The sequence below is a fragment of the Aedes albopictus genome, chromosome 1 (assembly GCF_035046485.1).
Source record: "Aedes albopictus strain Foshan chromosome 1, AalbF5, whole genome shotgun sequence".
Classification (NCBI taxonomy): Eukaryota; Metazoa; Arthropoda; class Insecta; order Diptera; family Culicidae; genus Aedes; species Aedes albopictus.
The window spans coordinates 186,335,527-186,358,836 of record NC_085136.1 but is presented as its reverse complement, the minus strand read 5'-3'; the positions used below and the strand labels follow the sequence as shown (position 1 = coordinate 186,358,836).

The following is a 23,310-nucleotide window of genomic DNA, read 5'->3' as shown; positions in this document are numbered from 1 at the left end:
ATTGCAAACAATCAAAACAAGAAAATGAAAGTACATATATCTAGATTAATAAAATAGTAATTTCATTCAAATCAATGCCTCCAGCATTTTTGTTGAGGAGGAAGGAAGTATCGTACAAAAATGTGAAAGTAATATTTGGTAAAAATATAGTATTTACGATTATAAACTAATCGATTTTCTTTAGGGATAAAGTGTGATGGATTCGGTTACACCGCGCATGTAACCCGAAATGCAATACGTGTGCATCGTTCCTACCTTCCCGTGGGAATCATGCGATCTCAGCATTTTTATATATGCGCAGTGTCTCGGACCTTTGCGCGTACATACATAAGAATAAGATAGTTTGAAATACAATAAAACAGTCTGAACCAACCTACCGAGCGAGTCAGTCATATCTAAGCCAATGATGACATCCGTCATAACATTACACCTACAATTCCTTTAAAATTTGATATATCAATCCCACTAAAAATCAGGGATAATCCAAGACACTTCTCTAGCAATACTTTCATACATTGCTACAAAATTTTGAATCGAAGTTTTGCAAAAACATACTTTAGAAATCGCTTGGAAAATTGTTAAAGAATATTTCTCAGAACTTCGCTAGAAATTTTTCGAGCTCGATTAGCAATAGCACCTGCAATTATTTTTGGAAATTCACTTTCCGTTAGATTTTTCTCTCTTTCTTCCCTGTAGCTGTCTAGAAAAGAATTTTCTCAACATTCTGTTTAGAATTCTATCAGACGTTCCTCCAGGACTTCAATTGGAAGTTCCTCTATCAATCTTTGCAAAATAATTTTCCATAAAATGACTGCAAATATGTCTGAAAGAAAATGTAAGCAGGTTTTCATGGCACGTCTTCAAAGGTTTCCTAGGAAATTCTGAAACATACATCAAAGAGTTCTCAGTTCACTTTTGGTTAATTTTTATTGATTCAGGACAGCGTTACTGCCGTACTTCTGTGTCCCGATTATTGCGGATACAGGCTTCAATATAGGCGTAATATAGTCCGGATTAAACGGACGATAAAAAGCCCGGATAGTTATATAAATAAAAAAAAATCAGGATGTAAATAAATGTGGAATAATCAAGCTACAGATAATCTGGCCCAGTTATGTGAATTACCGAATAATGAATAAATATTTTTCAATAAGGAAGCAATAGCATAAAGCGTTTGGACAAATATTTGAAGAGCTAAGCCAACGGCGAAAGGCCAAAAGATTGAAACGACGGAAGGTGAAAACAAATTCTTTGAAAAAAAAAAAACGCGTGAAACGCGAGACGAAAACAAATTCTTTTGGAAGAGTCGGAGTTTGTTATACGCGGTGGCCCAAGGTCCATGACATGGTACGGCTATACGCTTGGTGACGCTAACCGAACGTCCACGAGGCTCCACAAAACTAAAATGAAGACAGTGTAGATCAAGAGCGTTGTAGAGGAAAAGAACGTAAAAATCAAATATAATCTAACATACATTTTTCTTTCGCAGGATCTCCATCGCACCGGATCCAGCCTATGTTCTGGCCCTTCGGGAACAATCAACCAAGCCAAACTGAAACGAGTTTTACTGGGATATTCTCGGTTCAATCCAGAAGTCGGCTACTGCCAGGGTTTCAACATGTTGGGCGCACTAATATTGCAGGTTATGGACAAAAACGAAGCCGATTCTATCAAAGTGATGATATTGTTGATAGAAGGTCTCCTCCCGGCAGGATACTTCTGTGGCTCGTTAGGAGGGCTGCAGGCGGACATGGCAGTGTTTCGGGATCTCCTAGGTACACGCTTACCAAAGCTAGCGCGTCACCTGCAGAAACTGCAGGGCCCTGAAGGGGCTTTCGAACCACCACTGACAAATGTCTTCACAATGCAATGGTTCCTTACGCTGTTTTGCACTTGCTTGCCAATCAACTCTGTTCTGCGAATCTGGGATCTGATACTGATTGAGGGCAGTGATGTCCTGTTACGAACGGCGTTGGCTATTTGGGGCTTACTAGAAAGGTAAATAGTTGTGTAACCTTACGAAGTGAATAAGGAAGAGCTATTTCAGCAGGGGACCAATGGCACGCGTCCATATATATAATTATAACCTACTAGCTGTCCCGGCAAACTTTGTCTTGCCAAGCTGCGATGGTTTGACAATTGTTGAGGTCATCGCAGCAACGCACTCTAGATTGATTAAATGTTGATCACGCTAATTTAGTTCCCGGCTCATCAAAAATCAGTATTTAAACAATTTTCATACTTTTTAAAAAGATTTTCGTAACTTTTTCTGCATATAAACACAGCCACCATGAATACGAATCGAACCATGCAAGAGTCATGCTGATCGGCCCACCCGTTCGTGAGTTTTGTTGCCTCAAAGAAACTTCAAACTCATTTTTATATATATAGATTTGTTTACAACGGTACAACTTAAAATTTCGTCTCACAATATTAGTTATAATAAAATACAATCATGTGTAAAACGTGAAGCGAAGCTGGTGTGATGTTTAAAATATGAGTTTATCACGCCGAGGACCTGGAAATCCATTCTCGACAAGGGAAGTAAAGCGTGGGTCCCGAGATGAACTAGCCTAGGATTCAAAATCTCGTTAACACAGAAAAAAAAATCATGTATAAAAATATGGTTTTCCGTCAATGATTAGATTGTATCTAAATCTGTTGACGTGTAAGACAATGGAAAGATGATAAGTACTTCAAAGAACATTCAAACGTTAATCAAACGAAATGTCAGTAACTACGTTATAAACGACTGTGTTAGTACGGTAAAACCTAGGAGTAAACTAATAACTACTCTGGCTCATGTAGGAGATCCTGCAATCTGTACAATCACCTGGCGAATACGTCCATCTTTGCCTTTCATAACGAATAGAACCCGACATCTAGTCCACCCATTATGCTGGCTCTTATTCACAGTAGACACTTAGTCATTTACTTCAAGCCATTTAGTCTATAGTCAAACCATGGTCTAACAAACTATTAGTTTCTCGATGAGTTTTTTGAATTTTCCATTACTCTGTGATAGAATCGTCATTTCATCTAGGGAAGCTGCAATTTGCACAATATGGAAAAGATTATGTCCACCTTTTGCGACTTTGTCTTCCCCAAGGACGGCCTTGTTCCAATCCCGTCCCTTCCTCCTACTTTGTATCTTTCTCTATTCTTTCTCCCTTCTCAACATATACAATTGAACTCATGTATATTAACATGCTCAAAGCCATCGCTTGAACACAAACGGGTTGAAAAAGTCGTTTCCCTTCATTCCAATTTTCACAGAACAGTGACAATCTATCATATAATGCCTATGAGTTATGCAATCGAGCGAACTGTGCCGCATTATGTTCACACTAATCTTTCACATTACGCCTGGCATTCACGCACCAATGTGTGAACCCTCTGCCAACCACATTCCACCAACACTCCGACATCCGCATGAATTTGCGCAGTCTTGATTAAATTCGATTTCAAATTTTGATTTCGTTTTGCTGTCACTTCAAACTAATATAAATATCAAACTTTCATGTTGTTTCAAAATTTCTAGGCAACCTTGTGAAATAACTCTAAAAATTTACCATTAGTGCATTTTTTCAAATTGCTGTTATGGGAACATTTTTCGAAAGCACGTCATCTATAGAAATCGTGCCTCTATGGGCTCCAGTAGAAGCTGCAGTCTTAAAAGATTCGCTCCCGCACCAAATTCACCATGTACAAAACGCTTATAACACCGGTGGTTCTCTACGGACACGAGACGTGGACCATGCTTGAACAAGACCTGCAAGCAAATGAATGAACACATGCTATAAAACTTTAATAAATGAATTACCTATATTGGTTCACGGCTGAAATAGTTTCCTTCTTCTTCTTCTTCTTTATGGCTCTACGTCCCCACTGGGACTTGGCCTGCCTCGCTTCAACTTAGTGTTCTTTAAACACTTCCACAGTTATTAATTTAAGGGCATTCTTTGCCTGCCATTGCATGTATTTGTATATTGCGAGGCAAGTACAATGATACACTATGCCCAGGAAGTCGAAAAAATTCTCCCGACTAGAACGGTAATCGAGCCCGCCGTCTCCGGATTTGCGATCCATAGCCTTAACCATTAGGCTAACTGGAGAGGAAATAGTTTCCTTTCTATTGTGGAACGTTCTGAATGTTTCGTTTTAAGAATAATACAAATGAGTCAAAATGTATTCGTTAATAAGAACGTGATATTTCTCTATATTTCAAAATAGCCGAATATTACTAACAAAAACTGCTGACGATTTCTACTGCAAAATGGGAGCACTATCATCCGAACTAGTTAATGGAAATTTGATCGACTGCAACGGCCTAATACAGCGAATAGTAGACATCGGTCCGATTCAGGATTTACAAAAATTACGAGACAAACATCTCAACAATATCTCCCAGTTGAAAGACTCCTCCAATCTCAGGTATGTTACTTATATCAGGTTGATTGACCACCAACTCGCTAAATTGTCCATCTCCATTCCAGAATTTTTTACTCTGACGATGAGGGTGAATCTGATGAGGACTCTCGCCTGGCTGTTACTGCTACTGCGTGGGGCTTAAGATCTGGTAGACGAGCCTCACTAGGAATACCATCGAATTTGAGAGGTGCCAGTGAAGGAAAGGAAAAAATCAACCTTGACATTTCACTGCTGAAGAAGCAATACGACAAACTGAGAGAACGACAACGACAAGCACATATCATCTTGTCGGCGGCCGTGGCAAGACAACCGGCGTCAGGTTCTCCAAACAGCAATTCATTACAGGTCAATCAACTACTGGTTGGAAAAAGTGCCATTCTTAGTAATAAAGGAAAGCGACTTGGGCCACCACAAGGCGCAGTGCCCCCCATACGAATGCAAAAAACTGGCAAATCCTCAAAAGGTGCTCCAAAGTCACCCAAGCCAACCGAAACCCTTCACTGGAAAGATATGGACGAAAAACAGCGAAGGGGAAGCTTGAAGTGGAAGGATACGATCAAGGATAGCAAGCCGCCACTTGTAAAAGATGATTCGGATATTCTGAAACCGTAAGTCAAAGGGGCTGTCCATAAACCACGTGGTCATGAAGGGGGGGGGTACGGCCTATGATCATTTTGTATGGACAAATAAAATTTTTTGTATGGACTAATGACCACGCGGGGGGGGGGGGGGGTTGAAAAGTCCCAAAAAAATGACCACGTGGTTTATGGACAGCCCCAAAGTATCAGCATAGCATACGAGTCTTCATACTTAACCAAATTTGTTCAATTTCAGGGATTCCCCAAAGCTCAAGAAATCATCCAGTGCATCATCAGCCATCAGCAACCTGTCAGAGACTGGATCTTCGTCTGTCGGAGCAAAACGACGCAGTGAATCCTCCTCATACAGTGAAGAATCTGATGCTGACTCGAGCACCAGTACATCACTTTGTGACGATGATAATCAACTGCTCAGTGCATCTTCTCTGGAGGCTTCACCAATGAAACGACGCCTAACGCCTGACAGTATCAAAGAAGTGCCTGACGAAGAACATTTGGTTGTGATTTCTGATGATGCTCACCATACGGAGTTCCCGGTTCTAGTCGATTTGCCACGCATCGAAGCTACTCTACCGGATATTGCTGAGGAGAGTCATTCTGAGACACAAAGCAGCTCAAACGAAATTAAACCCTCAATTAGTACACTAGATAGCCAAATTAAGGAATTAAAGGATCGTCCAGAGATATTAAAACGCGAGCAAGAGCTAGATCTTAGTTATGGAGAGAATAGATCTCTGTCAATTGCTATTACCAGTACTAGTCAACTGTCTCCAATTCCCGATATCACTCACTACATAAGCATTTCGACCATTAGTCCTTTGAGAACTCCATCCTCTATAATGGACTACTCAGACTACCTTAACAATATACCTAGCGATAATACAATAACCGGTGATATCGTGGGAGCAGACTCCAAAAATGACGAATCATTCAATGTAGATGAGAAAGGAGTGACTAATCAATTATTTGAAAGAATTAATGCAGCGGAAAGGCCTAACCAATTGGACTTGAACGTTATTAAGGAGCGTAAAGTTAGCGAATCTTTAGTTAATACTACGGAAAGTGTGCTGGACCACAGTGACGCTACGTCAAAACTAGACAATTATAGCTTTACAAATGTTTCCAATCGATCTTCAATGTCTTCATCGTTCGTATTAGAGTTACCCGTAAGAAGTAGTTTTCAACATGATTCACCACTATTACCACCAAACACCGATCTCTCGATAATTCCCTCGGAAAAGTCCCCAATAATTCATAAACCACCTAAATATCAAATTGCAGATACTATCACTCCATCTCCAAAAGAATCCCCAGAAGAAGTAGACAAATATCTTGCCAGTCGTATAAAGTTCTTGAAGGAGAAATCTTTTTCCATGGATGATCCAATCAAGGGAGATGACGTGTATCTTGAAGACATCTCAAAGCGGTCAGCTTCGGAAGGCCTCGTATCAGCTGAAATCAACTGCTACAAAAGCAACAAAATGTCGGAGATTATAAAAGAAAACTCACTTATTTTAGGGCGCATTATCAGGAAATCCAACCAAATGGAAGACAGTCAAACAGAAGACACGTTACAGCTGAAAGACAAACCTGTTGAAAGTTGTAATGAATCTCCAAGCCCACAAGACGATGACGAGACCATTGATCCCAATTTGGCTCAAGAAGTTAATGAATTATTAGAGAAAATAAAAGCTAAAACAAATCCAGAGCTGTGCGTGGCCATGGAAAATGAAGAAATTAAGCATTCCACAAATACTTATCTGGTCGACTCTTCTGAACTTCCGATAAACTGTTCAAGTGATGCGATCACAAAATCTGAAGATACGAATTTATGCCATAAAGATGAACAGAATACCATGGACCTAACACTTGCTAAACTAAATAGCATTCCATCCGGGGATGTTGATCCCGAAATGGAATCTAAAAACTCAAGAGCAATATCAAAAACCGATCTCGTAATCAAACGCACAGAAGAGCAGCTGGCCCGTTTCAAAGAACCGGAGCCCACGTTTTATGTTAGAAAAGACAACTTCAGAGAGATTATTACTCCCGAGGAAGAGAAAAATTCATCTGCTACTAAAATACCGGAAGAAGTTACCCATAGCTCAACGGTCCATGTACCGAACACAATTACCCCAGATAAAATGGAATCCAAACAACAAAACGCAGAAACACAAAACCAAATACAGGTGAACATCGACGTCAGAGAACGATCCAAATCGCCTGAAGAGTTACTCATGCCAATGGCAAACGTCGAGTCTCTCTCGCCATCCAAAACAGATGAGTTGATCAAGAAAACAGAGGAACAACTAGCAAGATTCCGAACCGACAGAAATGTTTTAGAGAAACTTGAAAAACGCCTGTCACTAATAGATTTTAAGCTAGAAGATGTACCTAACACAGTAGCAATGGAGAGAAAACCTCCTACTAAAGCTGAGGAAGTTATAAAAAAATCAGAGGAACAAATCTCTCGCATAAAAAATGAGATACCATTCATAGCAAAAAAGTCTCCGACTAGAATAGCAGTGGATGATTCGTTGATCCCAGAAACCAAATCTGTCATATGTTCGTCAAAGACTGAGGAAATCATAAAGAAGACCGACGAGCAGTTAGCAAGGTTCAAAGCAGCAGCCGAAAGCAACGCTGAAAAGCGGAAGAGTCGTCACGAGATTGATGAGTTATTGCAACAGAAGTTCGAGTCTCCTTTGTCTAGCAGCCATTCGCAAGACAGCATCAAATTTGATGATATTTCAATACGTGATTCGGAAGAGGCAGTCATCATTAAACATGCTCAGGCCGAAATTTTGAAAACCATCAAGATTCCAGAGGAGGTGAAAAGTTCCAAAACAGACGAAATTATTCGGAGAATTGAAGATGGAAAGCTTAAGCTTGGAGATGACTACATTACTACGATAAAAACAATCGATTATCTTAAGCAGTCAAATGCCAATTTATCGGCTACATTATCCTCAATTGAAAGCTCTATCAAAGCTATTGATGGACTCTGTGATCACGACTCGGACATTCAGTCCAATCGAATTAACGATACTATCGACAATCTAGAAAAGTCCTTGAAACAATTCGATAACATAAGTTCCGAACCCCCGCTTGTAATGGTCCACGATTACTCGACCAGTCCGCATGAAAGCCGTTGTAGACCAGCTGCAACTAACAGACCAAGCAGGCCTCGTAAACGAAAAGAGTATTCTCCAAGGCGGAAAAAGGAGAAAGACCGTGATGGAAAGCCTCATAGCGCGTACCGAAAGGAGCCCGAATATTGCGAATATTCTTCAGATAACCAATCGGCAGATCGAGAGTCACCCAAGACCTACACTTATCATTCGTACTACAGCACTTCACCCCCAACCACACCCAGAGGCGTATCCCCAGTTAAAAAAGAGTCTGAACCCGCGGAAGTTATGCGGCCATCATCATTTAAAAGTATATCGCATGATCGATACCTTCTACAGCGGGATACACAACTGATAAAATTCGACAAATCTCCATCGTCGCCAATCATCAACAAATCATATCTGGAGTCACTGAAACCCGCGACTCCAATCGCTTCGGGACGTACCACGCGATCAGCTGAAAACTCTCCACCCTTCCATCAGCAACAGCCACAGCCTGCTTTTCCTGCAATTGCTCCTCATCACCAAGTAGGCGTGTCCCATGTAAGTTCCCTGTTGAGGCATCAAATCGGACACGACGGAGAGAACTCCCACATTAAAAGTTGCGAAAACCTCCTCATGCGATTCGACTACAAAAATATATCGGCCATTGCTGCCAGTTTTCCGGTGTCCAGTGGTGCCCTTTCCCCGTCGCCAACGAAATTCCGTAGTTTGGACTTTAAGCACGATGCTGCGCTGAATTTCAGTCTAACCTCGTCGCCAAATAAAACATTGAACTAGACTAAACGTATCGTGTGTAGGCCAGTTGAATGTAGTGTAAAAAACTGTTTCCTCTGTGATATAAGACTAGCTATTAGAATTTACGTGCCGCATGGAGTTTTAATCTTACAAATTCGGTTACAACTGGACGAAGATAGGATAACTTGACGGTTTAAATCTTAGTGACAGGCTCAGCAGTTGATTTAAATGGTTATTGATGATTAACTGCAAACAGCCAACCCATTCGACGATTTCCAAACAAGTTTTCTCAAATATTTTCTTCTTTTGGGTTCTTACCGGTATACCGCGGTGCTCCAATCTCGCCTTTGAGGATAAAAGTGTGTGATTTCTTTAGCTGTATCGTGTCTTGCTTTTCTAGAGAACTGCTTGAAATGTAGTCATAAAGTTTAAAGGTTGCACTATGGGGTATTCCCATACAAGCAGGCGAACAAAAATATTTTTATCATATTTTCGAGGATTTGTTAGTTTTCTGTAGTCGGTTCGGCCAAAAGGTTTTGTTAATGAACATTTTTAAACATCTCGATTGAATTTGTTTGGATTTGTTTTAAAAATGAAAAGGAATGTTTAAAATGTTGTGGATTTACTTCGAAATAGAGTTCCAAGAGAATTTACTTAGACTGTTTGAGAATCATCGTTTAATCTCAAGGGGCGTTCCCATGCAAGAAAAGAACGCTGAATCTCCCAAGACTGCAATTCACCGCAACATTGTGCAATGAAAACTTGACCATGATGAAATTTGAATTTCATATCTTTTTCAACTTTTTCTTCGTATTTTGCCGCTTTCCTTACAATTGTTTAACTATTTCACAAAACCACCGGCCGCGTAAATGAAAACTGCGTAAAAAAGACCTGACTGTAGGATGGAAATGGGAGCGTGAGATTTCTGATGGCACACATACCCTACTTTCTGAAGCATTTGATTTTTGGTGAGGTGTTTTTTTTTCAGCCATTATTTAACAGGATAGACGCTGTTTCAAGCGCATCTTTCAACAGCCGTTTATTCAATTGCTGAGCTCTGTTAATTTAATCTAAAACATCATTTTAAGGAAAACATAATCCACACTTGAATCGTTAGTACATTAAATAGATTGATCATCTTATGAATACATGATAAATCAAGCCACTTTGTGTAACAAGCGTGAAGATATACCATTCACCTATTGCAACATGGTGGGACGATACATACAGAATTGTAGATATGACACTCGTAACCTATAACAACTTGTGACGCAGAGATTTCAAAACGATTGTTTACTATTGCCGCGAACATGACAACAGCTTTACCGTTACTTCATTTTCCCCTAATACAGAACAAAGAGTCGTGTAGCATTTGTAACAATACAAACTTACATTAATGAGGAACGAATTTAAGGTATTTATTGTGCAAATGTGCATTATATATGGCATTGTGTTAAGAAAAATAGTTACATCTGTATTGTTCACATTTATTGCAAATTAAGAATGTTTCGTAAGTGATTATGTTTTGTAATTGAACACTGAAATCGAAAATGGCTGCGTATGAGACGCAAATGTACTTAAATTTGTGTGTTATTAATTTCCATCCGAAAGCTTCCTTCTTAAAATATTTACACTGGGATATCCTCCATTTAGGTAGAATCGATTTACAGCGAGGGGAGTTAAGGAAAGTTAAGGGCGTGTTCAATTGTGAAAGATGAGGGGGTTTGTGACTATTTAGGAGTAAAAAAAAACTTTCTTGATCATTAGTCATGCGACCTCTTGCTGTATTATGAATAAAGTTTATATTCACATATGTACATACGTCTATGTTTATCTAGCTATGAGCTTAATGACTGTTCAAGAGTATCCGAGAACTCTCTGCAGTATGGGCCTTCGGATCTACAAGCGTACTCATTGATCTGTTGGATCATTATGAATGAAACTCATGCTTACACTATGTAATGTCTCTATCCGTCAAATGATGAGTTTAATGTGTGTTTGAGGATTTCCAAGAACTCCTTGGAAAACTCTACAATCATAGCTAGCTGTCTCTAACAGCTTTATGATAATACTCATACTCACACAGCCTCAGGAAGGTACAATCTATCCAGTGTCAAGTTTAATGATTCATTAAGGGTCTCCAAGAACTCCCTTTAGTAAAGGTCACCGAATCTACAAGCATAGTCAGTCTGAAACTTCTTCAAGCGGTTTTGAAAACCCCTGAAACGCCTTGAAACACCTCTCGAACCACCTGAAAGCACTTAAAATACAACTGAAAGCCTGGGAAGCCTTCTCCAGGAACGACCTCTGAAACATCTTGAAACGCCTTTGATACCTCCTCAAAACCTCTCCTGAAGCTTACCTGAAAACCCTTAAAAACACCAGGTACCCCTCTGAAATTTGCTGAAATAACCCCCGGGCGCTCACCTGAATACCTATGAAGCCTTCCCGAAAAAAAAAACCCTCTGAAACACATTGAAACGCTTTTAAACACGTTGAAACACTTTTAAAACTGCCTGAAGTTCACTTTAAAACCAGTAGTGATATCCTCTAATGTCAGGTTTACATGGTGCAAGTGACTTGATTCCAGTCAATGGGAAACGAATGCCAATTGAATGCGTATTGAACGTGTAAACGCCACCATTTATCTCACTTGACCTGAACGAAAGTTGAACACGTCAAACTTTTTCATTCAAGTCAAACGAAATCGTCTCACTTGCCCCGTCTAAATCCGCGATTCGTGAGGAGCATTGCAGGCAAGATGGGCGGACGTAGTAGAACATGATCTGGCGAACTTTGGGTGTGGCCAAACTTCGAGAGTTGCAGCCACGAACCGAGAGGAATACTGTGAAATTTAAAATACCGTTCTATCATAAATCTAATGTTCAAAAAGATAAACCGGTAGGGGTTGGTGTTAAAATGAATCGGTAACTAGTTTTGCATTTGGCTTGCTTTTACGATTAACCCTATCTTTTTATCAGTTGATGATCAGTTGTACGTATCAGGCCTTAGGACTACTCTACCTCATATCCCTCGATCGGGTGCTGCTGATATTCACCGGTCTTTACCGATAACGATCCGTTAACGGTGCCCCGTTTCGATGCGCTGCATGGACGACAGTACTTCAGAACGCGCAATTTGAGCGCTTTAGCTAGCACCAATCTCCTCACGCTCGCTCACGCTTTTGGCCGTGGTCAGCCAGTACCTCAGCACTAGCCACAATGCCGTCTGCGCGTGAGGCCTCTGCTGCGTACAACGGCGTTAGGTTGATCTGGACTGAGGAGGTTTCACAGTAACGACTTGCACATTGACTTGCACAACGACGACGACGACAACGACCAAGTTGGTGCGGCGGTGATAGTATTCCCCGCTCCGTCGAACGATTACGCTGCGCTGTGCTTGTACGAGCGAGATCATTGGACGGCGAAACGATGCGATCGTAACGTGACGTGAGTGTGTGGCGATCGATACCCTCCGTAGAGAGTCTTTGTAGGTGCTTCTTTGGTCGATCGTCTGTGCGAGGTGGCGATCTCTGCGTTCGTGCTTCGTTGCTGCTGTCTCCGTCGTAGTCTAGTTTCTGCACTAAACTGTGAGGACCTCTGGTTATCGGGACTGTTGGGTCTTCCGTGGATTTCACAACGACACACGATATCCGAGATTATCAGTCCGGTCGTCGAAGGCTTTAAGAACTGCACTTCATGATGATGGTGGATCATGCGGCGACTAACTCGAGAGGACAGCAGCAAACGAATGGCGATTTTCTGCCTTCTACCGATCGCTTTGTTCGATCGCTCGATCGTGAGAGCGCTTGATTTAGAGTATTGGTGTTGCCAGGTATGTGATTTTCGAACCTGTGCTTTCGAGCGCAGGGTTGCTTCTCGTGCGTTTCAGCAAAATTAAGGTGATCTTGCATGCGGCCGAAAAGGAGACGTAATAAAACTTTCACTGAATGCACTTTTGTGCCCGAACCAGGGGCTGGCACTTGTCGGTGGAAATCTTTACTATTTCACTCCCGACGACGCTGGGAACAACCTTCCAGCACACTCCGATGCGAAAAACGGCCCTTTTCCCGGGTTAACTTTTGCAGAGTACCAACGCGCCCGTCGCCCTACGTAGTTCGTATTAATCTCCTGGTTCAAAACAAAACAGCCACACGCCGCAAACGATTGTTCTACTGCTACTGCTTTTGTCGATGTGTGCAATAGGGTGGGAGATTGGGGACAAATGCCTCACCGATGCAATAAATAGCGATTTTATTTCCCTAATTTAATCCGAAACCAAAACTAGCTAAAATAAACAAATTAAAATTATGCAAAACACAGTGGTCTACACAAATTTAGAACTAAATTGTAACCGCGGGTTACATATTCTAAGAAAAATGTTATGTTTTGATATGGAAATTCAAAACAAATGGGTTCGACTTATCGCCTGATTGAGAAATTCTACAAGATCAACTACAATATTTGTTTTTAGAGTCTTCAAATACTTTAACAGAATGTGCTTTTATGTTGCATTTATGCATAGACCTTTACAAACCTGAATTGACCACGCATATATTTGAAGTCCTTTAAATATCTCGATTTGTCTTAAATGACCATTATAGAATTTTGTGAACCTCCATATTCCTACGGCGGACCATTACAGACCATAAAAGATCTGCACGAGCACCAGTGCATGTAAATATAAAAGCTTATATTCCATGAAGTTCTTGGCAGATCTTTACCATGCGTACAGCTCAATACAATACTTCATTTACTTGCTAGATGGGTCATAGATCTTTGGCGTATAGATAAATCAACCATAGAAAACTAGTTTCGCTTGTAGATTTTGTTCTTGATTTCATGGATTTTTTTGGACGACCTCGCGTGAGCCGTGGAACACAAAGTAATATCTCATTATCATGCCAATTATGCTGTAGCAATCTTCAAAACATATGCCTTAACATAATTAACATCAACAGATTACACTAGTTTACAGCATTTTTGAAGTCGGTAAGCTGATGATTGTTTTTGGTGTAGAATCATGCCCTGAGTTCGAAACGCGAAGGAAAAAATTACAGTAGAGCGGAAATTTTTTCGACTTTCCATACAAGGTTCATGATTTGAAATCGATTTTAGTTCTATTTTTTAAGCAAACGCTCACTTCACACATCTCATTCTCCATAATCTATGCTCCGATTGAGCTGAAATTTTTACTGTAACTCGCCTACATATGATATGCCAAATAAACGTTGAGAAAGAATTTTTAAATTATTTTTTTCTTATTGAAAAAAAAAACACATTTCTTCATATATTTTTGGAAATTTTGCTAAAATTGAAGGAGATCGTCCCCAAAACTCGCAAATATCTTGAAATTCATTAATCTGACGCAAAACCTGCATTCAGATGATCGAATGGTATTATATTCAGCTATTAATTTATGAAAAAAAGATTTAAAATTGGTTGAACAAAACGCAATATATTTGAATTTTATTAAATTCCATATTTTAAAAAGTTGTAAGACTCGATATTACATATTAGCATAGCATAGCATAGCATAGCCGACCGTACACATCCTGGGGTGGCTGTCAATAGAGACGTTAAATGCGCCAGAAAAGTTGCCTGGGACTTGACAAACCTTTCATTCAACAAACTCCTTGTTTGACACCTGGCCAGGTCCTTACGATCAGCGGGGATGGGGAGGAAATGTTGATTAGATATCTACTCAAAATATGTCCAAGAACTTGAGCCACTTCACAGATATCTGGAGTTGGAAGTTGGATGGGGTTTTATGGGATGCTTTCCTTGGCGAAAAAGCGTATGACAAATCGGTATAAATTTAGTTTAATTTACCTGGTTACCGCTGAAAGAGTAAACATTAGTAATAGATAAGGTAATTCAACCTTTATAACATAATAAGATAATTGAATTCAACTGATAACTTTGAATACAGGTGGTTATTGTGAGAACTCGGTCCGCAGCTTCCGATTGAGTGCTTCACAGCAAATCGTTCGATCGCCAGCCACGTATGTTGCCCCTGGTGTCCAGCCAAAGAAAGAGCACCATGTGACCAGAACTGCATTCCGTACTGATTGTACGACCACTCAATACTACGGCACAAAACTGAGATCGATCGCTATCCGACAATCGAGACAACAAGCACTTATCACGGCCCAATACATACACACGCGAAACAACGACGACTCTCCATATTTTAAAAAGTTGTAAGACTCGATATTGAGCTAAAACTCAAAAACTGTTCTACTTTAAATTTTTGAAGCACGGTTTCGAAATCAGCGCTAAATTATGCTTCAAAAATTTTGGTCGTTGAAAGAAGTTCACGACTTTCGTTTTATTTTGTAAACTAGTGTTACAATCACCACAGACAAACAGACGTCTCACTCTACTCACTTCCCATCGTTTCACTTTTTAACGGATTATTCAAATATTCCGTAGTTCGCAAATCGCTCGCTCATGGCGCTCGCATCGTTTTTGCTCCTGTTTGACGTTTGCTCACTACCGCCATCTACTCAGTAGGTTTGCGTACCACAGCAAAATTAGCATTGGGCGATTATGTTTGCGTGACGATGATTTTTATCGCATTTTCTTCCAAGTGACACGTCTGTTTGTCTGTGCAATCACTATATTTATACATCAACACTACTGTTGACAACGGTCAACGAAGAGTAAGATCGTTCCAGGTTCTTAATAACGGCGTATATTAAAAACTTTCTGTAATCAAATATGTAGTTCATTATACAAATTTTTATAGATGTTATAGATAAATCTTACGTTTAGTGATCTCATTCTTCTTGAGTACTCTTGAATTCAATCCAATTCACAGGAAAACTATCGCCTGTAACAATTCATACAATTTTAGCGACTTTCGTAATGTATGGATCTAATAGGATTTACCGTTCTATAATCGGGTTGGCTTCGGAGCGGGAACTAGTTCTAATTAGATTTTTCTACAAATTACGTGTACCTAAACAAATCTGAATGTTAATTTTAAGTGACTTCAATGAATAATTTGTCCTTACCACCGAATCACGGAACCACAACACAATCTATATTGTTCGTGGGTGGAGGGTACTGTTTTCAGGTTAGCTGAAGTGAAACATGAAATACACTGAAGTTTTTTTTTACGACGGTAATGGTCCCGCGTAAAAAAAAACCGCGTAAAAAAACCGCGTTATTTCAAGACCCGTCGTAAAAAAAAACCGCGTTATTTCAAGACCTGTCGTAAAAAAAAACCGCGTTATTTCAAAAAACGTCGTAAAAAAAGTCAAGTCACGTTAGATGTGGTGCTGACTATTTTACGCGTGTTTTTGAAAAAACGCGGATTTTTTTTACGACGATTTTTGAAATAACGCGGTTTTTTTTTACGACGGGTCTCGAAATAACGCGGTTTTTTTTTAGGACGGACCGCGTAAAAAAAACCGCGTAAAAAAAACCGCGTAAAAAAAACCGCGTAAAAAAACTTCAGTGTATAGAAATAGTGTTTGTTTGATTTAAACTTCACCGTACTCACAAACTATCCCTAGGTTTATAGCTATAGCACTACTATATAATAATAAAGTGGATTTAAATTCAATTATTTATCGGTCGCATAGGCAAATCATAAAACCAACGCACATCACATTTCACTTGTTTTGCAGATCATTCTGCTGGTCTATTGTTTCTCGAGATCGTTGGCAGGACCGACCTAATGACATCTCCTCCGTCCGAGAGTTGACGTTTCCTTCATTGTTCGGCTGCATTCATATGAGGCGACGCGCCGACCGAGGGGTCTGTAGTAAACAGTCGTTCAAACTCGTGTTTGAACAAGAAAACTGAAAAAAATCAACCGACCAACTGTACCTCCACATTGGAGACATCCGTCTGTCGCAAAACTCGTTAACAAACTGAATTCAAGGTTTCACACGAACGACCTATCAGCCAACTTCGTCCCCATTCACCCACACAAACACATTCAAAGCCTTCGCCGATGCCGGCGGCACTCTCTCTTCTTTTTTTTGGGTACCGTACATCCAGTCAGCTTCATTCACACAACGGTGTACATAATGGCGCTTGCATGTGTCGGTGAATCATCAACCATCACCGATCTGGTCGCGTATTGCGACTGACTCTGCGGCTGGTGATCATGCAGACAGCAGGCAAACTGTTCATGTTCGGCTTTGGCGGTACGTATCCCGATCATATGGATAAACCAAAATCGATTCTTCTCTAGCAAATAAACACATTTTACAATTTATTAAATTAATTTCATAGTTAAGCCTCTATATACTACAATCGCTTTCTTCTCTACTCTTGGAAATATTGCATAAAAAGCATTTAAATTATAATTCAATCCTGAATTAGGCAAGATTAAATTTCAATTAAGTTCAATTTGAAACAAATTTCATTAAATATTGTTCAATTTGACATAAGCTTCCACTAAGTAAGAAATTATATTTACCCACTTTTACTATATTTCTTTCTGGTTTTGGTGAAATTCATTATTATTTCCTTTTGTGTAAATTGTATTCTACTTTCCTTAAAAAAAACTTGTATTTCACCTAGCATGCAGTTTGTAACACCAATTGGCAATGACAATTGAGAATTTATAAATTGTATCTTGTAAAGGTTGACTTAAAACCCCAAAATTCCTTTTACAAAAATTCACTTTCTTATTTTAACAAGTTCTTTTTTTTTTACATACATATACAGTGCCGATTCGTTCGTTGGGAACTCGTTTGATGGGCTGTCTCGATGGTTGAATGTTCACTGGTTGGGGCAAACCCCAATCAAAAAGCACTGTCAGTGTCAAAACGAGTTTGATGTCTGACTTTCGTTGCATCGCAGCTCCTATATATAAAACGTTTGTGCAAGTGTGTGAGTGTTTCGTGACGTTTTTTTGTCATTTGCGTGTGTCCTGAGCATTCTAATCAGTTGTCACTTGACCCAACGAACAAACACGGTTCGCTATTCGGGGCGCAGTCGTGACCCAACCAGCGAATCCGGGCTGTATTTCATGTTACATACTGCCCCTATAAAATAGCATTCATAGAAAAATAAAAACATATAACATTAATTCAAAACGTTATTCATATGCAGAAAAATCCCATATGAAATGCCTTACTGCACATCAAATAACAGCATCAATCCGCATTCAATCTAAACCCAATCGGAATCCTAGTACTATCCAAACCAATAATAATGCAATTCTAATTCTTTAGGTAAAAATTTATTCAAAATTCAATCCAAATCCAATTTAAGTTCGGATCCAATATAATCGACCATCCAATTCAAATCCTATTCGAACCCAATTCAAATACAAATACAATACAATTCAATCCAAAACCAAATCTAATCCAAATATGATCCTAATCCAATCCAAGTCCGATCCAAATCTAATCATATCCCAATCCAAATCCAATCTATTTGCAATCCAAATCCAATCTAAGTCCGATCCAATCCAAATCTAAAATGAAACCAAATCATATCCATATATAATCCAATCCAAAATCAATCTAAATCCAATCCAATCAAAATCTAATCTGAATCCGATCTAAATCCCCAACTCTTAAACAAATCCGATCAAAATCTAATCCAAATCCAATCCAAATCCAATCTAAATCCAATCCAATCCAAATCCAATCCAAATCCAAACCAAATTCAACCCAAATCCAAATCCAATCCAAATTCAATCCAAATCCAATCCAAATCCAACCCAAATCCAATCCAAATCCAATTCAAATCCAATCCAAATTCAACCCAAATCCAAATCCAATCTAAATTCAATCCAAATCCAATCCAAATCTAACCCAAATCCAAATCCAATCCAAATCCAATCCAATTGAAATCCAATCCAAATCAAATCCAAATCCAATCCAAATCCAATCCAAATCTAATTCAATCCAAATCCAATTCAAATCCAATCCAAATTCAACCCAAATCCAATCCAAATTCAATCCAAATCCAATTTAAAATGTAATCCACTCCAATCCAATCCAAATCCAATCGAAATCTAATCCAAATCCAAATTCAATCCAAATAAAATCCAAAACCAATCCAAATCCAATTTAAATCTAATCCAAATGTAATCCAGTCCAATCCAATCCAAATCCAATCAATATCTAATCCAAATCCAAATTCAATCCAAATTCAATCCAAAACCAATCAAAATCCAATCCACACCCAATCCAAATCCAATCCAAATCCAATCCAAATCCAATCCAAATCCAATCCAAATCCAATCCAAATCCAATCCAAATCCAATCCAAATCCAATCCAAATCCAATCCAAATCCAATCCAAATCCAAATCCAATCCAAATCCAATCCAAATCCAATCCAAATCCAATCCAAATCCAATCCAAATCCAATCCAAATCCAATCCAAATCCAATCCAAATCCAATCCAAATCCAATCCAAATCCAATCCAAATCCAATCCAAATCCAATCCAAATCCAATCCAAATTCAATCCAAATCCAATCCAAATCCAATCCAAATCCAATTCAAATCCAATCCAAATCCAATCCAATTCCAATCCAAATCCAATCCAAATCCAACCCAAATCCAATCCAAATCCAATCCAAATCCAATTCAAATCCAATCCAATCCAAATCAAATCCAAATCAAATCGAAATCCAATCCAAATCCAATCCAATTCAATCCAATCGAAATCTAATCCAAATCCAAATCCAATCCAAATAAAATCCAAAATCAATCCAAATCCAATTTAAATCTAATCCAAATCCAATCCAAATCCAATCCAAATCCAATCCAAATCCAATCCAAATTCAACCCAAATCCAAATCCAATCCAAATTCAACCCAAATCCAAATCCAATCCAAATTCAATCCAAATCCAATTTAAAATGTAATCCACTCCAATCCAATCCAAATCCAATCGAAATCTATATGTATATGCAACTCCAATAATATCCTTCACATTTTGAAAAAAAAAAAGTCTCCTTAGGCTGGAGCGGGAATCGAACTCAAAACGCCTAAATGACCGACGCCGCTAGCCGCACGACCTCGAAGCTCACCTAGAGGAATTGCGAAACTCTGCAAAACGTATTCAACTTTATCTGCCAATGTTGCTTTTCTTTCAACGCGGCCGAAGTTATATGCACAGCTAATGTATCGATCGTGTTATGTGCATATAACTCCGATATGCGCAAGAAGTGTCATTGAGTTTTATTAGAAAGTCTTTTAATCGGAACTGTTTATGATATGATACGTATAATGATTGATTTGATGTGAACGTGCCAGACTACGGGTGCAATGTATATGCAGTGTCTGATAAAATAGGCTCTTAGAATTATGTCAGTGTATTCACTGGAAATTTTACAAGTAATCCGAATATGCAAAAATATTACAGGTTTATGATTTATAGTTAAAAATCTGGCCAAAAAGTGGTCAAAACTTTGTAACGTCACGGTAGAATGTGTCATATAGGTACTTGTATTATTTTAAGTTTGTTGGTGCCAGGTCATTATGCATAATCATTTAGGAAAATAATCCGATGCCAACATTTACAACATTTAAATAAATAAATAAACATAAAAATAAGCATCACGCAGGAAGTTGAATCAAGAGTTGCAAATTATGTTTTCTCCCATTACTTCAGAACCTATGCTACTCCAGGGTCGTACTAAACTAATCACCGAGGAAAGGGGCAAACGCAATAAGGTGAAAACCTCGGACGGCAATGAAATCGATACGGTATTCATAGACAATCGCAACAAAAGTACCAACGGGCGTACACTGGTGTTCTGCTCCGAAGGCAATGCGGGATTCTACGAGATTGGCATCATGTCCACGCCAATTGAGTTGCAGTATTCGGTTCTAGGATGGAACCACCCCGGTTTTGCCGGTAGTAGTGTAGGTTTTGATTGAAGTTACATTTGGGGTGACTATGATCTTACATTATAAGAATTTTGCAGGGTTCGCCCTATCCGGATCAAGACCAAAATGCGGTGGACGCGGTGATGCAATTTGCGATAGGGTAAATGTACCAGTTATGGCTATAGTACCAATTATTCGCCATAGTTGATTTTCACCCTTTAACGATGTAAATCAACAAGACAAAATTTGTGAACAACAGATCACGTTCACAAAAGATGGTTGCACCCATTCAAACTCCACATTTTGGTCAAATTATGGTAGAAATAAATAACTTTCCTTAAAATTTCGGCTTCCTTGCACCCTTTTTCGCCATAGTGTACCAATTATGGCTAATCCCATAAGAAAAGCATGCAAATAGTGCGAAAAGGAACCAAAGTTAAAAAATGTTGCCATAACTGGTACATGGTTCCTATCATTGGCACACGCCGTAATACATACTAAAAGTAGTTTTGGCTCCGTTTCTATATTTTTCCTGTAAAGTATGGAAACTAAGCTATCTCTTAACATATTGATGACATTCGTTGGTCTTCTCGTTATTTTTGTACAAATAGTTTTCCTTAGGTAGTGCCATAATTGGTACATTTACCCTAACTGATCTTGGTTTTACTCCTGACAACATCATCCTCTACGGTTGGAGTATTGGAGGTTATTCAACGCTGTACGCTGCCTCGCAGTATCCCGATGTTAAGGGAGTCGTTCTGGATGCTACCTTTGACGATGTGCTGCAGCTGGCAATACCGAGGATGCCGGAAAGTCTATCCAATATTGTCAAGATTGCCATCCGAGATTACATCAACTTGAACAATACGGAGCTGATTTCGCTATACAATGGACCTGTGATGTTGATCCGACGAACGGAAGATGAAATCATTTGCTCAGAGTAAGACTAAGATAAACTGATTGTCAATTGATATGTTCTAATGGTTTTGGTCATCTTACAGAGACAACAACTTAGCTACGAACCGTGGCAATTTCCTACTGATTAATATGCTCAAGTTTAGGTTTCCTAACATATTTAAGGCCGATCAGGAGAATCTAGCAAAAGACATTCTTGGAAGACCAATCGAGTTCATGAGGGATGGTAAGTTGCCATGCCGAAATAATCTTTACTAGTTTTAAGAATACTCACGAATTCTATTTCCAGATTCTGATGAACTTTGTCTGTCGCTACTAATGTCTTACTTGACGGACAATGGTAACAATGGTACATCCCGGAGTTATCCTATCGAGATTGGTGCCGATTACAGCAGTGATCAAAGAGATTCGATGGCCAAGTTTCTGGTAAGTTACTACTGTGAACCTTTTCACTAAGCGAGCAATGATAGCTTCTTTTTGTTAGATATAGTAAGTCCTTATAAAAATTTGTGGGAGAGATCAAAAAATTCTGAAATTTGTTGATTTACTATAAACAATTACATGAATAATACGAATGTTTAACTAACCAAACATTATTTCTTCCACAGCTGAGGAAACACCTGCAGGATTTCAAGTCAACCCACTGCACGCCGCTGCCTGCCGAGTATTTCAAAGCTCCCTGGGAGATCCCCAGCGACACGGACTTTGTATTCACCTAAAAGGAAAATCCTTCAAAAACAACTGTGGACTCGTACCGAATATGGCGAAGCACTAGCACGCATAACGCTACAACAAATTGTACTACGTTCCAATACACTATTCTCAGCTGCAGAATAACTGTGAACCCGGTGATTGATAGAATGAGGTTTTATCCAGATCTTTTAGTAGTGAGTGTGTGTGTGTTTTTTTTCATTAACATATAAAAGTTGTTTTGTTTTTAAGGCATCGTAAGTATTTCATTTCTGCTTCCATATTCACATTCTTTGCGGTATTTGTCCAATTATCGGTGGGCAGTGGGAATAGTAGTTGAAAAAAAAATTAATATTGTGCAAATTGGTCGGTGTGTACTACGTAGAACATATATTTAAAAATGAATTCTTTTCCTCAAAGAAATTTGACATTCGAACCCTATGCTTTAGTAGCAGTAGAATATTCTCAGCCTATTTATTGGTAGATTATAAGAACCAACAGGTATCAATAGCTTGAAGTAGTCTCAGATCGAAAATTCGTCCTTCAAAGGACATGAATTTACTGTACGGTAAGATGAGAACGGTCATTTGAAAACGCATGAAGGGTACATATTTTGCGTAAAATCCTATAGTTGATGAAAAATAACAGAATTCAGATGGAAATATACATTAGATTACATTCATTGATATGCAGCATAACTGAAAAATGCGTCATAATTGAAAATGGAAATCAAGAGAAATCCTTGACGGAATAACTTGCAAATTATTTCAACAACACTTTTGATGTCGTTCATAAGCCACGTGGACTTTTTGTGGGAAGGGAGAGGTCAAGAGCATTGCGCAACCGGTCGAATAGGGAGATGTTGGCGTCGTGGCCGACACTTGGAATGGTTTTAAAAGTGCTCGAACCGTTTTACTTAATTAGCCAGGCGTATATTATAGTTCCACTAAGACAACGTGAGCTATCGTAGCGGAGACGAATGTCGTCGGTGTTTG

General features: G+C 39.2%; 2 protein-coding genes across 9 annotated transcripts in view; both read left to right on the top strand.

Moving 5' to 3' along the window:
* Positions 1–10,481, top strand: part of LOC109622744 (uncharacterized) — a 55,971-nt gene extending 45,490 nt beyond the window's left edge. For all 8 annotated transcript variants that reach the window (XM_062845999.1, XM_062845996.1, XM_062845995.1 and 5 more), the window contains 4 exons: positions 1,490–1,998; positions 4,234–4,434; positions 4,497–5,039; positions 5,266–10,481. In XM_062845999.1, the coding sequence (XP_062701983.1) occupies positions 1,490–1,998; positions 4,234–4,434; positions 4,497–5,039; positions 5,266–8,941 (4,929 nt within the window). In that variant the 3' untranslated portion in view covers positions 8,942–10,481. The remainder of the gene's footprint in view (positions 1–1,489; positions 1,999–4,233; positions 4,435–4,496; positions 5,040–5,265) is intronic.
* A 9,989-nt stretch (positions 10,482–20,470) lies between these two features.
* Positions 20,471–23,013, top strand: LOC115257105 (phosphatidylserine lipase ABHD16A-like). Its single transcript, XM_062847809.1, has 6 exons — positions 20,471–20,746; positions 20,809–20,868; positions 21,361–21,650; positions 21,712–21,851; positions 21,915–22,051; positions 22,234–23,013. The coding sequence occupies exons 1-6, from the start codon at positions 20,471–20,473 to the stop codon at positions 22,342–22,344; spliced, it is 1,014 nt and encodes a 337-aa protein (XP_062703793.1). The 3' UTR covers positions 22,345–23,013.
* Positions 23,014–23,310: the final 297 nt, after the last annotated feature.